This window comes from Dasypus novemcinctus, chromosome 27 (assembly GCF_030445035.2).
Source record: "Dasypus novemcinctus isolate mDasNov1 chromosome 27, mDasNov1.1.hap2, whole genome shotgun sequence".
NCBI classification, from domain to species: domain Eukaryota; kingdom Metazoa; phylum Chordata; class Mammalia; order Cingulata; family Dasypodidae; genus Dasypus; species Dasypus novemcinctus.
The window spans coordinates 29,404,286-29,420,166 of record NC_080699.1 but is presented as its reverse complement, the minus strand read 5'-3'; the positions used below and the strand labels follow the sequence as shown (position 1 = coordinate 29,420,166).

General features: G+C 49.8%; 1 protein-coding gene across 8 annotated transcripts in view; it reads right to left on the bottom strand.

Annotated features, from left to right (window-relative positions):
• GRAMD1B (GRAM domain containing 1B) overlaps positions 1 to 15,881 on the bottom strand; it is a 200,836-nt gene that overhangs the window by 22,060 nt on the left and 162,895 nt on the right. For 7 of the 8 annotated variants that reach the window (XM_071212384.1, XM_012525562.4, XM_058289427.2 and 4 more), the window contains 6 exons: positions 15,011 to 15,114; positions 13,598 to 13,801; positions 12,412 to 12,502; positions 8,329 to 8,436; positions 7,946 to 8,063; positions 24 to 5,298 (listed from right to left, as the gene is read on the bottom strand). In XM_071212384.1, the coding sequence (XP_071068485.1) occupies positions 5,209 to 5,298; positions 7,946 to 8,063; positions 8,329 to 8,436; positions 12,412 to 12,502; positions 13,598 to 13,801; positions 15,011 to 15,114 (715 nt within the window). In that variant the 3' untranslated portion in view covers positions 24 to 5,208. Of the gene's footprint in view, positions 1 to 23; positions 5,299 to 7,945; positions 8,064 to 8,328; positions 8,437 to 12,411; positions 12,503 to 13,597; positions 13,802 to 15,010; positions 15,115 to 15,881 lie in introns of those variants that run through there. The other variant, XM_071212386.1, reaches the window with a different exon arrangement.

Here is a 15,881-nt window from a genome sequence, read left to right as displayed (position 1 = left end):
ATAAAGACGCACATCACTTATTATTTGTAGTTCAATACTTTTTTTTTCTTTTAATTCATACTGTACTTCCATGGCTCTAGCTACTTTACATTAAGATTTGGCTGGATCGCCTTGTATGTTTCTAGGTACTAGCAGTAAGTTTTCAGACCTTGCGCACAGCGCCAGGCAAAGTACAGTTATACATCCAAATACAGATGGCCAGACAACTCGACTGCTATCAACCTGTGTTCTTTCCCAGATATGGCCCAATGCATGGGTTGGGGCTCTTCCCTCTTTCTCACCCCACTCCACCCCATGTCAGGACTATCCAGGGGCCACTACAGCCTCTGACCCTTCCCTTCCCACCTTAGAGTCTAGGTTGAGTTGGGGGGGAGGAGCACCATGGGTTTGGGAAGACGGTCTGGTCCATGCAGAGAGTGGTCTGGCCCCAGAATGCAGGATAGGGAAACGTGGGAAGCCACACACTATTGTTGGCAAAAATGGTTGTTTTTATTGTGCAATCTTTGCACGTGCCACCCAAGCGCAGAGCCAACTCCCCAGACAGAGCCAGCTGTCTTGCCTGGAGCAGAGGCTGCCATTTTGCTTCTTCAAAGCATCTCATGTTGAGAGAAGCAGGGAGGGCCAAAGGGCAGAGATGGCAATGTTCCTTAAGCCTTCACATGTCAGGGAGATCATCTGGCGTCAGCTCCTCTTGGCAGGCAAGGTGCTTCTCACCAGCAGCCAAGGCTCCGATCCCGGCTCCCAGCCTGCTGCAGACCTCGCGTCACAACAGAAAACAATGCCCAAGACCCCTGAGCTGTCACACTTAACACCAAAACAGGGAGTTGGCTGGGCCATCGCAGCTGTGACTGGAGCAGGTGTGAGGTAACAAGGCTGGGCAGAGAGGTGGGGAGGGGAGCTCTCTACACCGTGTGCAAATTCCTGCCTCCACGTGGGGAAAGCAGGGGTGTTAAATGATGGTCTTCCAGAAAAACGCTCCTCTCAGACCCAAAACACATCTTCTGGAAGAAAACAGAGGTGGAGGCAAGTGGGGCCCGCCCACTGGGAGTTGGGGATAAAGGTCAAGATGTCAAGGAGAGAATGGATGATTGTCCCAGAGCCTAGAGACAAGGGGTGGGGGAGGGGAGAGAGGAAGAAAGGTCCTCCAGTTTCCTACTGGAGTGGGCAGTGGGGTAGGGAATGGAGAGAGGGAGACCACTGCCCGGCCAGCTGGGGGAAGACAGAAGAGTGCGATTTCTTCTCAGGAGCCTGGAGAGTTAGGGCTGGCTTGGCTGCCCTCAGGGCTAAAGTGGCACGGTATGGCACAGAAAGGACCCTTCTGGGACCACACACAGTCCAGAAAGTTTCTTCTCTTGGTCCTTTCTCCATAATCTCTGCCTAGAGATGCTGCCTTTGGAATGTACTATGCACAGTCTAAGCTCGGGGAGGAGGGATGGGGTATGGGGAGAAAGCAAAGCCTTCCTCTTGAAGGCTCTGGGTCTTCCAGAGTCCTCCAGCTCCTCCTTGTGTCCCCAGGCTCTTGGTGTCAGTGCTCTAAGGAACTCTAAGGACTCCAGCCAAAGCTTCACACTTCAACCCAACCCCTAATGGGGTTTGTCTGAGCCAATAGAGAAGTGCTAGAACCAGAAAGACTTCTCTTCCACTGTGTCCTTTAGCAAAGAGGAAAGATGGATAGATGAAAGACTTCATAGTCCAGCACAGAAGATGGCTGGATCTAAGATGGGGCCCTTCTTGCCATTTACCTCCTTCTCCTTAGCTTAGAGAAAGTCCAAAGAAGGGTCCCTGCCCAAAGACTTGGTCAAAGAAGAAAGAAACACCCTCTTAGGTTAATACTGAGCCAAGACAGCAAGCCTGGTCTCTGTCTCTTGCCTCTCTCTCTAACTGGGCTTCCCTAGTCCTCCTAGCCTGTAAAGAAGTTTAACTACCTTAGATTTCCTGGGAACCCAGATACTGTCCTGACATTCATCTAAATATCAGAGACTCTAGCCCAGAAGGCTTGTTCCTTCCTGGTAGGGTATCTTCTAAATCTGAGAAAGCCCATCCTTGCCAGTCTCTGGGTTAGACTCCTCAAGACAATGCCAAAGACAGAACCTACCTTAGAGATAACCTAACCCCAACTCTCTCCATTACAGATGTGAATCCTGAAGCCCAGAGAGGGGCAGTGACTTGTCTAGGGCCACAGAATTAGTCAATTGGATAGGCGCAACTCAGTGCTCTTACAGAGAGCTTCAAGTTGCTGATCTTACCAGCCTAGGGTGTTACTCCATTGTTCCAAGGAGGCAGCAGGGAAGGAGGGAGAGTTGCCTGCATGATTAGCTTCTCTCAGGTCCATCTTTGCAATTCCTCTACTGTAAGCTGTAGTTTGACCCTACAGCTGGTATTCACCTAGTCAGAAACTGCAAATTCTTTGAAAGCGAGGGCAAGCTCTTAAATGTATTACCACATGAATCCTCGCAAAAAGACTCACGTGTGACCCCAGAGTTCTAACCTGAACAATAGAGGGGGGAAAAGCTCTAGCTGGAAGAAATAACAAAAGGATTGGTGGTTTTGATGTTGCCTTGCAGACATCTACTAGCCTGGGCTACTGGCCAAGTTATGATTCACAATGCCCTTTGTTTCACTCCCAGACTTTATCTGCAAGGGTGAGCCCCCTTCTCTTTCATAGGTTATTGAATAAGGGGAGAAAGCTTTTGTCTGGGAGTGAACAGTTATTAGTTTTCTTCTGGCTTGAGAGTCAAAAAATTAATGGAGCAGAGCAAGCCCACAAGAGATCTCTGATTCTTAGAAATGGAGTGGATTGAGAAATATTCCCTCTATGTGTTCATTGTCTCCTGGCTTCAAATCCCCAGAAAACAGAGTTCCTCTGACTCACAAAGTGCCCCACCCCCCCAACCACCACCACCACCTCCTCCTCCTCTGAATGGTCCTGAGAGATAAAGCTAAAGCAGAAAAAGCCTCTGTTAGCCAGGTCTACTGCTATCCCTTTACTCCCAGCAAGGAACCTTTCTGAAGCCACCCCCAAAGTCCCACCATGGGCCCTGTAAAATTTAACAATTTAAATAAATGGTTATGTCTGGAATAAATTAGAGAATTTCCAATTTTTTCTTTCAAAACTTTCTAGGAATCTCTTTGGCTTCTGACTACTCCAAGGGGGGAGTTTCTAACACATCTGCACTGCTCCTGCGCAGGGCCCAGGCCTCCACCCTCACCAGTGTCTATCGGTCCAGGCAGAGGACTGAACAGGAACCACCTGGCCTCTGGGCATGTGCACCCTTTGCAGGTTGCATTTAATTCAACGTCCTCACAGTGCATTTCCTAGGAGAGGGATATCAATTCTAAATGGCTGTCTGGAGGCTTCTCATCCTACTCCCCAAGGGGACATCGTGGACATGGCTCTTGCTGTCTTCTCATCCTGCCTACAGGGCAATACCAAGGCCATATTCTCAGGTAGATTGAAAGCTGAAAATTTTTCTTCAATGGCCAAAGTGGGATGATCAGATGAACTCCAACAAAAGAACACAACTTGATATTTTCGGGTAAATCAGTGCATGATGATGGTCTGGGACGTTCCTTCTGCCCCTTGCATCCAGAGGGCACAGGAGAAGAGCAAGCAAGCTTGGAGAGCTCTCCTTGCCAAATTGGCTATGATCCTTTCCTGATCAAGAACCTCCCGTGAATTCTTCCTGGGGCTGGCAAGGCTCCGTTGACCATTATATGGAGAAAAAAGAGCTTAGTGTAGAAAGGATGAGAACCTGCCCAGAAGGGCCCCCACAAGATCAGAAAAATGCCCAGGTCCTCATGGATCAACCCTGAAAGGCCCTTGATGATTCACTCTTCTAAATCAATTTCTTTCTACTCCTTAATGATCTTATACGCCTCTGGTTCCAGAGACCAAAGCCATCTTTCCTTCCCTTACTAGAACCCCAAGGTTGAGTACTGGAGAACTGGGATGGTGCCCTTGGGGCAGACACTCCATCTGGTCTTCTCCTGCCCAGAACACATGTACCTTTGTACTTTTGCCCAATCTTCTTCCACGTGCAAAGTATCTCAAAGGGAGTCTCCCCTGACTAAAGTTGGTTCTCCAGTGAGAATAAATGATGCCAGCACCCAACTGGGTGATGTGGACTTCAGTGCTCACTGTTCAGATCGCTCACACAGTGTTCTCTGGTCAGATGCACAGTCCATACGTTGTTAGGGCCTTCACCTTCCCAAATCCTGGGGGACCTGGGACTCCCTGATTTGTCTTGGCAATCACACTGGCAGCTCAAAGGGAAGGAATGAGAGCCACAGACCTGACTTGCTTAGTCACCACCAGAAGAGGTTTAACAAGACCAAAAATGTTCCACCCTGGCTAATAACCAATGTGCTCTTAGGGCACAGAGACAAAAGGACTTTAGGCACTAAAAAGTGACACTTTACCCAGATCCAGCCTGGGTAAAGACCAGAGAGAAAGAGAGTGGGAAAGTAAGAAATTCCCAGCCCTGACTGGGTCTAAACCCTGTATAGGTTAAAGGAAGATGCGGGGGGGGGGTGATTGAGGAGAACACCTTTGAAAACACAAGTCCTCAGGAGCCTGCAGGTACAAAGCCCAGCCCTACACATGCAGCCTTCCTCGCCTTCCCAACAGTCCTCTCTACCTGGCTCTTGTCCATGGTCCATATAAAGCGAGTGGCTTCATATGGCAGAGCTTACCTTAGGCTCCTTCTGCCCTTGAGGCTTCCTTGTTCAAAAGAACATTTGAGGAAGCACAGGCAGAAAAGATGATCCTTTATTTTGGAAACGAATCAAAAGAGGATTAGGGAATGAAGCACCTTAGCAATGCCCCCTTGAGACTTCTTTTCAAGACTCCAGGGTCTTCACAGGCATAACTTTGGCTCAACAACATTTCCCTTCGAAGAGCCAAGAATGGCCAGCAAGGGAAAGGGTAGGAAACAGGGGATTGGGGGAGGGGAATCAGAGGAGGTCGGAGCTGAGAGGTGGTCCCTGCCCTCCTCGGCCCCTCCACCAAAGGAAAACGTTTCTCCAGCCAGCACAGGAGATGGTCCCGCTCCTTCTCCCTGGTACATAGGCATTATCTCTTTTTAAAATCTGTATATAATATATATATTTATATTCTGTATATATATATTTATATATATATATATATATTTATATGGTCTATGTACATGTATTGCACAGGCCTCTTGCAGCCACCCTGTTCCTGCCTTGTCAATGATAGCGGTTCCTCTTCTCTTCACTTTCTGATGTGTAGTCACGGGACCTGATGCCATTCTGAAGGTTGATGAGTGAGTCCTTCATCTGGAAGACAGGGACCCCCAACCCAACCCTCAGTATGTGCCTTGAGTGGGCTTCTCCACCCAGCAGGCCCTGCCAGAGAACTAAGGCCCCCTGAACAAGGCTGACTTTCAAGGGGCAAAATCTCAAGTAGCAAGGGGATGGCCAAGCTATCACGAGGAAACCCTGGGGTAGGACTTGCTGTGTCTCAATGATTCGTGGCCCTGGTATCACTGAATTAAGGAGTCTTTCAAAGCATTCACTTTGCAGAACTGCTCAAGTCAATTTGGTGTTCCCACTGATCCTGAGTATACCATACTCTTATCTTTGTACACTTTGCCACAGTGTTCTCCCAGTCTGAGATTCTTTGCTCTTGCCTATTCCAATCCTCTCCATCTGTTAAGACCCTGAACATATCCACACTTTCTCTGGCTCACAGCCATCATTCTCCATAGCACACACTGTAGCTCTTGACTGCATGCATCTTTTACCACTTTACTTCATTTTTGTTGGGGTTGGACATGTGTCTTATCCCTCCTGTATACACCCAAAGGTGCCAAGTGGGGATCTGAGTTGGTACCCCCATCACTGAATTAACTAAGCCTCTTTTTAAAAAATGGATGCATTAACATTTTTAGGTCACGTGGAAGTCTGAAAGGGACAGTTCCAGTGGTAGAATCCTGAAGTGGTCTGTCATACCATAACATGTTTAAATATTGTCTCAAAGTAAACTGCTGTGGTAACTCAAGACAATTAGCATTTCTTGGGTAAATGGTTATGCACTTTGAAAACCTTCCTAATCTACCACTTAATTCTCTCTGGTTCTTCTACAGCCTCTACTCAGTAGGGATCAGGGGTCCACTACTGATGACCTTTAAAGCTACTTTTAAAGGGAATGAAAAAAAACAACAACACCTATCTCAATACTTGTAGTCTATCACAACATAAATCTGAGACCTCCAAGCTCCAATTAAGGAGTCTACCCAGAAAGAGAATTCTAGAATGGGAGAGACTTCTGGCCCTGAGTTCCAGTTTAGTCCTCTGGAATTTTACAGTAAGTCTAACTCTTCTTCTGTTTGGTGGACCTCAATGTCTGAAGACTATCTTGTAACCATCCCTCACCTCAGTCTTTTTTTTTTTTTTTTAAGATTTTTTATTTATTCCTCTCCCCTTCCCTACCCCCCACCCCTTGTTGTCTGCTTTCTTTGTCCATTTGCTGTATGTTCTTCTGTGCCCACTTGCATTCTTGTCAGCAGCACTGGGAATCTGTTTCTTTTTGTTGCGTCATCTTGCTGAGTCAGCTCTCCATGTATGCAGTGCTGCACTGGGCAGGCTGCACTTTCTTCGCATGGGGCGGCTGTCCTTGCCAGGGCGCACTCCTTGCACATGGGGCTCCCCTATGCAGGGAGCACCCCCGTGTGGCACGGCACTCCTTGCGCGCATCAGCACTGTGCATGGGCCAGCTCCACACAGGTCAGGAGGCCCTGGGTTTGAACCCTGGGCCTCCCATATGGTAGGCGGATGCTCTATCAATTGAGCCAAATCCACTTCCCTCAGTCTTCTAAAGCGTTTACCTTTAATTCCTTCCATTACTCTTGGTAGGACAGGGTTTCCAAACCCCTCATATGCTGTTTGTCCTCTCTGGTTAAAGTTCCCTCCTTAAACATGGCTCCAAAGCTAAACATGATACTCTAAACACACTAGCCTGGATCCTGATGGCTGCAGGAGGACTCCCTCGCCTTAATTTAAGGCTAAGACCAAAGGGGAAATCAGATTTAACATTAATGAGTGCCATCACATTCTGGCAGCAATCCCATTTGGCAATGCGGATAATTCCCATTTTATAAACAAAGACACTGTAGCTCATTAAGTCCCTTCTTAAGGTCATAAAACTTGTTAATGGTAAAATCAGAATTCCATCTCAGGTTTGGCTGGTTGCAAGACCTCACAAGGACACCTCCTTAGGAGGAGAATTTTACTGTAATGGGACAAATCCCGGGTCATCTTAATTCTCCTACAAAGGTATCATAGCCACCAGGTGGGAACACTTTTTATAAGATGTTAAATTCTTGTGGGGGAAGTAGGAAGACACCTCCCCAGATAAAACAAAGTTAATTATTGGTTTTGCCTCAAGTGGATTTTCTTACATAGCAGGATCTGGTTTGGAGGAATAAAGGCAACTGTTGTGCAACGATGTTATGAAATGAAGACAGCACAGCCTTCTTTCCATACAGATAATCAGTGCCCTACAAAGGAGCAAGGCACTGGAGCTGTGAGCCTGCGTGTTGAGTGTTTTAAGGGCAGCGAGCGGGGCGGTAATCATCAAAAGAAATTAGAAAACATGGCCTCGGGGAAGACGAAGCTCTGTAAAAAGGGGGGCTCTCCGTTTAAATGCCTGCCAGGTGGATATGTGTTACCACAACAAAACCAGTTCTTTTTTTCACCTAACCTACAGCTTTCCAGCTGCACATCCAGGGTAAAGTTTCATTATTCCAAGTTTTGTGTCCACTCAAAGACAGCTTTAAAATGAGCACCCTGTGGCGCCCTGGGGGAAGGATGAATGGGAAGGTGAGGGCTGACAGGCAGTGATGGAGATGGTGGTCCTTCTCAGCGCAGGGAAGGAGCTCCTTCTCCAGAAGACTAGGGCAAGGAGAGAAGGTAGGGGTCTCACCTGGTCAAGAAGCATCACCGAGGATTTGATGATCTCCCTCCATTTCTGGAGCTCAGTATCGTGGTACTTTTGTTGGGACTCTAAGAGCTGGGCCCATTCTGTCTGAGATTGGGGTAACCTGTGGGGTAGAAGAAGGGGCACCCAGCAGTTGGCGTTAGGCTCGGCAGACTGTCCTGTGCTCCCAGACTCCGGAAGGACAGAGCGCCTCATTGGAGTGCTTTGTCTTCTGCTCGCCGGTTCCCAAGCCCCCCAAATTCGAAGCAAACTGAAACTAGAGGGACAGACTCTCAGCTGCCCCCTCCCCGGGCCAGGGCCGCAGGGCAGGCCTGGGAGGCAAGACAGGGCGGGCTGGAGCTGCGGCCGGGGGAAGAAGCCAGGGTTACCTCTCCTGGAGCCTCAGCCCCTGCCAGGCGGTGAGGGTCTGGGTGGTGTATTCCAACATCCAGAGTTTGTAGAAGAGCATCATGTTTAGGACGACCAGCAGCACCAGACTAAGGGAGACACAGGGCGACAGGCAAAGCTCTGAGGGGTGATCTGAGGAAAGCATCCTCTCTCTGAGAAACAGGGAGCCCCGCCCACCCAGAGGCTGCTGTCCCTGCCTGCCAGGTTGTCAGAAGCATTGCAGTGAGTGGATAATACAAAGGGATGGAGGGAGGGGACTAGAGAGGGAGGAGCAAGGTGGGGGAGGGGGGGGCGGGGAGAGAGAAGCCTCTACACTGGAGGTGCAGGATGCAGCGGTAAAGCCATGGAGAGGTATGTCGGGTGAAGGAATTGGAAAGGAAGGATACATGAATGTCACCCAAGAGCTGGGTGCCCAGGGAAGAGAGGTCAGGTGGAGAGGAGAAGAGATGAGGAGGTGAAAGAAGTAATCATAGAGCCAGTACCTGAAACAGATCCTAATGGGAGCAAGGAAGAAAAATGGGAGGAGGCAGAGGTTAGAAACAGGCCAGTGTGGGCAAGGGGGACACTGAAGGTAAATCAGGAATGAAGGTAAGGGTCTACGAGAAAGAGAGTCTAGAAGCAAAGATACAATGGGTGGGTGAGTAGACCCTGCAGGAGGACGCAGCTGTAGCCAGGCTTAGTGTTTCACAGGTGCTAAATGTTGGTAAGCTTCCTCCCACCCACTCCCCACTTTAGGATCCAACTGAGGATGGTTCCAGGAGAAATTCCAGTGGGATCCCAGCTCAGCCCCTGGCTTATGCCTCACAGGAGTCAGCAGAACTTCCTAAAGCTGCAGAGTCTCATTCTCCCCGCACCTCGCCCTGTCCTGCAGGGGCCACAAGGACCAGGTGAGGGCTCCGAGAGTCTGGGCCAGAGCTGGTTGGACACAGGGAGTGAAGGATATCCCAGGGGCTGGAAGACCCTGCAGGCAACGGAGCCCCCAGGGCTCTCTGCCTCACTGGCTGCCCAAGAGCACTTTACAAAAGAAGTTCATGGGATGAAGAGCTGAAGAGACAGGCGATGGGAGGTTCCAGAGACACATGGAACTGGGTACACATCCTGGCTCACCCACCACTGAAACGTTTCTTAACTCCCGATCTAGTTTTTTAACTCCTCTAAAACGCAGTTTCCTCCACAGGGACAGTAACGCCTACCAGGTGGGCTAGCTTTGTGGATTCTAAGGAACGTTATCAGTGCATGCAGCCCTCCTTCACACAGGAGGCCTTCTACCAGGGATGGTTATTACCATTAAAGAAGATGGCAGAGGCGCACAAAGGAAAAAAGGAGTTGACAAAAATGGGAAGATTTAAAACAAATGGATGGAAGAAAGGCCAGCAAAGAAAGAAAAGCTCCCAAAATGCCTTTTAAAGTGTGTGCATGTGTTGTATATGTGTGTGTGCAATCCTGTGTCGTTTGTACCCCTGACCTGCGCCAACCCACGGGGCAACTCAGCAGCGTTCTTGAGTCTCTGGGTTCTGTGCAAGAATTGCTACGTTTTGGGTTGAGTTTTGACAGGGCCAGCGTTACACATACAAGCACACAGTGGTGGTCAGAGTGCCCACCAGTCAGCCCGTGCTGAATCAGCAAGGAAACCACCTCATCTAAACGGGGAAAAGTGGCAGGAGGGCTGAGTCACCACGGCAGGCTCGCGGCAACCCCTGCTCCCAGCACTCCACGGACGTGCGGTCGGCTTGCCCGCTGCCTGCGTCCTGTGTGGTTCAATTCTAAGGTCGGATTATCCTAAACCAGCCAAACGTTAAAGCTGGTTAAGGCCGTTCTATACAAATGGCTTAGGTGAACAGGTTGTCTCTACTTAACTCAGTCAAAATGCAGCAAGAGTGTGGACACAGGGCTAACCTGCGGTGACAGTGGTCCACCTACGAAACCCAACATGAATCACTTGAAGTCGATGGGGTGCAAAGTGAATTCTCCTGGTTTGATGGTTGGCTTTGTATTTAATTTTTAAAAAAACATCTTGGATTCTTAGGCTAGAATGAGAAGAATTTTAAATCTACTCTTATGCTACATATACATATTTGAAGTCTTAATAATAAATAGGTGATGTCAGTGCTGGACGGGGAAGGCAAATAGAGTTTTCTCTCCAGCAGGGATCTGTACATTATTTAAATTGGAGAACTGCTGTAAAAACAAAGAGGCTGAGAAAATAGTGGCCCTCTCACGTTCCTGCAGCGCAGCCTCAGAGGCTGTCCTTGGCCACCTTCCTGCTCCCATTCCCTTCTCTCCTTGGGTGATGTCATTTGCACCAGAGCTTTCAAGCTCTGCAATGGTCAGGCTAATGTGTCAGCTCAGCCAGGTAACTGTGCCCAGATGCTTGGTCAAGCAAGCACTGGGCTAGTTGTAATACAAGGACATTTATGGACTTTAGTCACCGGTGACTTCACTGCATAGATGGTTGGTCACATTTACATCAACCAGGGAGATTGCCATCAGCAACGAGTGACATTTTATCCAATGCCTTAAAAAGGGAAGGGATTTCAGTATTCAGAGAGAATTTCCCAGCTCATCTTTAGACAGTCAACGTCTCCCAGACACTCATCAAGAACCTTGGTTGGACTTTCAGCATAGCCCCTGGTTTGCAGCCTCCCTGTGGAACGCGGCCTTGTGCATCCCCACGGTTGCATGAGAGAATCTTAGAAATCTCATACTAGTGACAGGTATCTCCTGTTGACTCTGTTTCCCTAGAGAACCTTAATAAAGGCTCCAATAATTAAACCCACAACTTCAGGCTGAACTTCCCACCCAAGCTCCGGGCCCACGTCACCAAATGCCTGCTTGTCCCCTCCACCTGGATGACCCACAGGGATGCAGACTCAGCCATCTGGAGCCCAGAGTGGCTCTTCTGACAACTTCCTGCTAAGTTCCAGATTTCTGTTCAGGAGCCAGTCGTCTATGGTCACTCCAATCAGTAATTCATCCTCCTTAGTGAGTAGCCCAATGGCTGACCGCTCTTCACCAACTAGTGTCTCTCAGCGCCACGCCCTCCTCTGAGGATGACAACGAAGATGCCCTGACTGCTGCAATTCGCCCCTCCCAGCTCCCGAGCCCCCTGTCTACAGCCTTCCTTCTCTCCTCCGCTCGCCATCTTGCCAGCAGAGTGAGCCTTCTGTTCTTCCTTTCAATTCATTTCTGCCCATGTCACTCCTGGGCTTCCTTCGGTGTTTGCTGAGGGGGAGCCTGTGCCCTGGTCACTGCTGCATTGAAAACGTTTTCAGTGACGGCCAGGCCTTAGAAAGCCAGCGCTGGGTGCCGCTTGCCCCACAGACTCCCTCCGTCCATGGAAGGGGTGAGATGCCAAGGTAGTGAGCTGAACGGAGGGGATGAGCTGCCTGTTCGGAGATGACCTAGCTGCTTCCTGCTTTAAATAATCTGGAAAAGTCCTGAGCAGGCTATGGCATGGGCCTATGCTTCAGAGACACGAGGCCTCTGGCTTCTACCTTCCTATCTCTTGACTCCCTTTCTCCCTAGCCTGGCATCTTCCACTGCCAGCTATCCAGCCTAATGTTTAGCCATGTTATGGCAATTTTTGTAAATAATTTATGTTAAAGTTTAAGTGCACACTTGGCCCTGGATCGGAGTCATTGATTTTCTCTGGTTCCTCTGCCAAAGTGTGGCCCCCATGAGTTTCTCGTGCCTGCCCACAGAGCAGATCTACTGCACATCTGGCAAAAGGATGTGCAACCTCCTAAACACCCTGCAACAAATCTACTTTAGCATTTGTTCCATCTTAGTAATTCTGAGTTTCCTGTCCATCTCACCCACTTGAAACGGAGTTCCTGAAGGGCATGGGCACTGTGGCATTTTCTTTTCAATCTCAAAGGCCTACCATAGAGTAAATGCTGAATAAAATGGGGGAAAGGGTGCAAAGAGATCAACAGATGGAACGACCATGTAGAGAGAAAAGAATAGAAGGCAGAGAAGAAAAACCAGAGGCAACAGTGTGGGTCCCCGTAGGCCTGGAGGGTGGGAGAGGGAAGGCGGCCGGTGAGGGAGCTGGAATCCCTTACACGCAGCTGATCACCAGCAGCAGCTTGGACACACTCTGCAGGTGGAAACCACTGGGGGCATCCTCGGGGATATGCCGTGTCTGCGTGGAGCCTGTGGAGAGAACGGAGAGGCCGTCGCCATCGCGGTCCATGGGCCCGCCAATGGCTGACGTGACACCAGCTGTGCAGAGGGCTCCAGGGAGTGCCCGAGACGCCGCCCTCCCTGACGCCCTTGCGCCAGCGCCATAATAGATACAAAAGCCTTCCAGAAGAGGGCCCCTCAAGGGCAAGATCACGGGCAGGGTCAGGCAAGGTGGACATTAAAGAGTCGCGGAACAAATGAGCAAATCGACAGACCTACGTAGGCGGGATGTGCAGATGCAGGACAGAGTGGTCTGCGGCTACGCAAAGGGAAACGGTACCTGGCTGGGGCTAGAGACAGCCTCTGGCCCTGGCTCTATCCGTGACAGCACACAAGGCTGGGCAAATCGCTTAACCGCCCTGAGAGCCAGTTTCCTCTCATGTAGAACAAAGGGGTTGGACTGAACCCTTTGTTCAAATGAAACATTACTCAGAAATCCTTCATGCGGAACCAGAAAACACGGGCACACTCTAGCTAAAGCTGGGGCGAGGGACTCGGAAGCTTGCCATCTCCTCCTTCTCCTGCCTCCCCCGTCTAGAGCAAATGAACCCCCCCCCGGGGATGTGCAGAGCACAGTTAGTTGGAATTTAAGGTCCCCTTAGAGCTCCAGGTTTTCATGATTGGGCAAAGCCATGACCAAAGCACAAGGCGTTCACACCCAACACCAGACTGGAGTTTAAAGGGCGGAACGAGGAGAGAAAGAAAGAGCAAGAAACCCAGTGCCGGGCAGGGCAGGGCAGGCCCTCCCCTGGTCTAAAAGGTAATCTCCAGGGTCTGGGCTTCTCGCTGCACCTTTGCCAAGGACCTGGGAGCCACATACTTGAGCCTATGCAGGTGGCCACAGAGGGTGGGAGACGCTAAGCAGAGCACAAAACGGGTTCAGCTGGGGCTGCGGAACCTGAAGAGCAAACAGAACCACGCGGTGCACTGAGAGCCTCAGCTATTATAATGAGTCATGGGCAAATTATATACAACTTACTCACGGTGCAAAACGAGCGGGAGTGCACGTGCAATGGCGCAGCCCAAAGCCCTCCCCCACGCGGCCCAGCCCCACCTGGCGCCCACCTGCCACGTGCTTGGTCCTGTGGCCCACGTCCTCGTCCGTGGGCGTGGTGACAGGGCTCATCACCTCCTCCAGGTGAGGCACCCGCAGGTGGGCATGCGGGCGCTTCCTCCTCCGCACCGTCGAGGGCTTGCTGGCCTTCTCTTTGGGAGACTGTCGGTGCATCTCGGCCAGGTAGGTGCTCTCCGTCTTGGTCAGCTCGCTCTCTGTCAGAGCCGAAAGGGCCCTGTCAGAGGCCATCGTCCCATCCCTCTAACCCAACATGGTGGCCTCAGAGGCCACTCTCTCTGCTTTGATCAAGACCTCGACAGGAAGCATTTCCCCATACAGGGCTCTGGGGCGTTGGCTGGGAAGGCACAGGTCCCAGGGGGGTACCTGTGAGCCTCAGGAAGTACTTCTGGGACGCAGCCCAGCCCACCTCTCTCCTGGGCTGCTCAGCATTGCATAAGGCCTTTTCTTCTCAACGTCTGCCCCCTCATATATACATTTTGGGCACCTCACATGCTTCCTAATAGATGCATTCACAGGCTATTTGCAGACCTTAACCACCGTATCATTAGATCAATGGTTTTTAATGGAATTTTTTGAGATCACTGATCCCTTACTGATACTCATAAAAGTTACAGACACATGCTTTAGAAAAATGTTCTAGTAATAAATTTAACCAAGGATAGGAAAGACTTATACACTGAAAAGTACAAAATTCTGCTGATAGAAACTAAAGTGAACCCTAAATAAATGGCAAGAAATCCTGAGTTCAAGGATGGGGAGACTAAATATTGTTAAGATGTCAATACTACCCAAACTATCATGAAGCCATGCTCATTCAATGAATCATATAATCGCTATCAAAATTCCAGCAGCTATTTTTTTTTTTTTCAGAAATGAAAAAGCCAATTCTCAAATTCATCTGGAATGGCAAGGTGCCCCAAATATCAAAACAATCTTGAAAAAGCAGGAACGAAGTTGGACATCTCACACTTGCTGATTTCAAAACTTGCTACAAAGCGACACCAATCAGAACAGTGTGGTACTTGTACAAGGACAGATATAAAGACAAAACTGAAGGCCCAGAAATAAACCAGAGCATACACTGATGACCAAGTGACTTTCGACCAGGGTGTAAAATCCACCCGATGGGAAAAAATCTCTTCAACAAATAGTGTTGGGAAAACTGATATATACACACACGACCACGCACAGAAGCTGGATCCCTATCTCACACCATATACAAAAATTAACTCTAGAAAATGCACGTGTTCACATACCCCCCAAATTCTGTATTCATTTCTGGGGCAGACTTAGGGACCCCATGAAAACAACTCATTGTCTACGTCTCTCTCCCCACTCTCCTTTCCCATGTACAGTTCACTCCTTTCTCCAGCTCCACCAGCAGCGATGACCATAGTGCCCACCTAAGTGGCGGAAGTAGTCCTCTAGCCCACTCCAGAAGTTCTTCTCGATGAAGGTTTTCACTAGCCCCCAGGGCTGTTTTCGGTAGCGCAGTTCGGTGGAGACCCTGAGGAACGAGCCAGAGACAAGATCAGTCATTTCCTGGGTGGACCCTTCTAGGCTGGAAAAGGGAAATTCATGTTTAAGACCAGAGCATCTTCACATCCGTTCTGCACTTTACAGGTTAAAATGTCCTTTCATCTCATCTCATCTTCCTGACCAACTTTGAGGATGGTGGAGCACGTGGGTTTAACCCCATTTTACAGATGAGAAAACTGAGTGTGAGATTCTTAAAGCAGCCCAAAGGCTAATGACAAGGGCTTCTGACCCTGAGCCCAGAGTCCTTCTTCTGACAATACTCTGCTCCGTCCCGGAGGCTTCAGATGACCCCGAGGCGCTTGCTAGCTGACCGCGGAAGGGTCTTGGCCTGGAAATAAACCCCTTTAGAGCAACTGACGCTGAAAGGCAAGCAGCATGGCCCATCCATTTGGCAGGGTCCTTCTCTCCTTCTCCAGTCTAAGCATGCTCTCCTCTTCACTATCCCCCAAGCCCTGCCAGCTCTTGCTCTGGCTAAGGAGCCTCCCTGCCAATCACTGTTTCTCCGTTGCCCATATCTCTTGCCATCTCAGCAGCTCTCCTTCTACATAGCAGCCCTCCTTTCTGCCCCCTCCTTAGGGGCATCTGCATCCGTCAGTGTGTTCTCCCACCATCTTCTCCCCAAGTTTAGGGCTGCCTGTTCTGCCCTCATCACCCTCCTCAGGGATGCAGCCCCCACCCACTCTCTGATGGGTGTGTCTGATGTGAATGTACCCACACTGGGAGCCTCTCACTCCC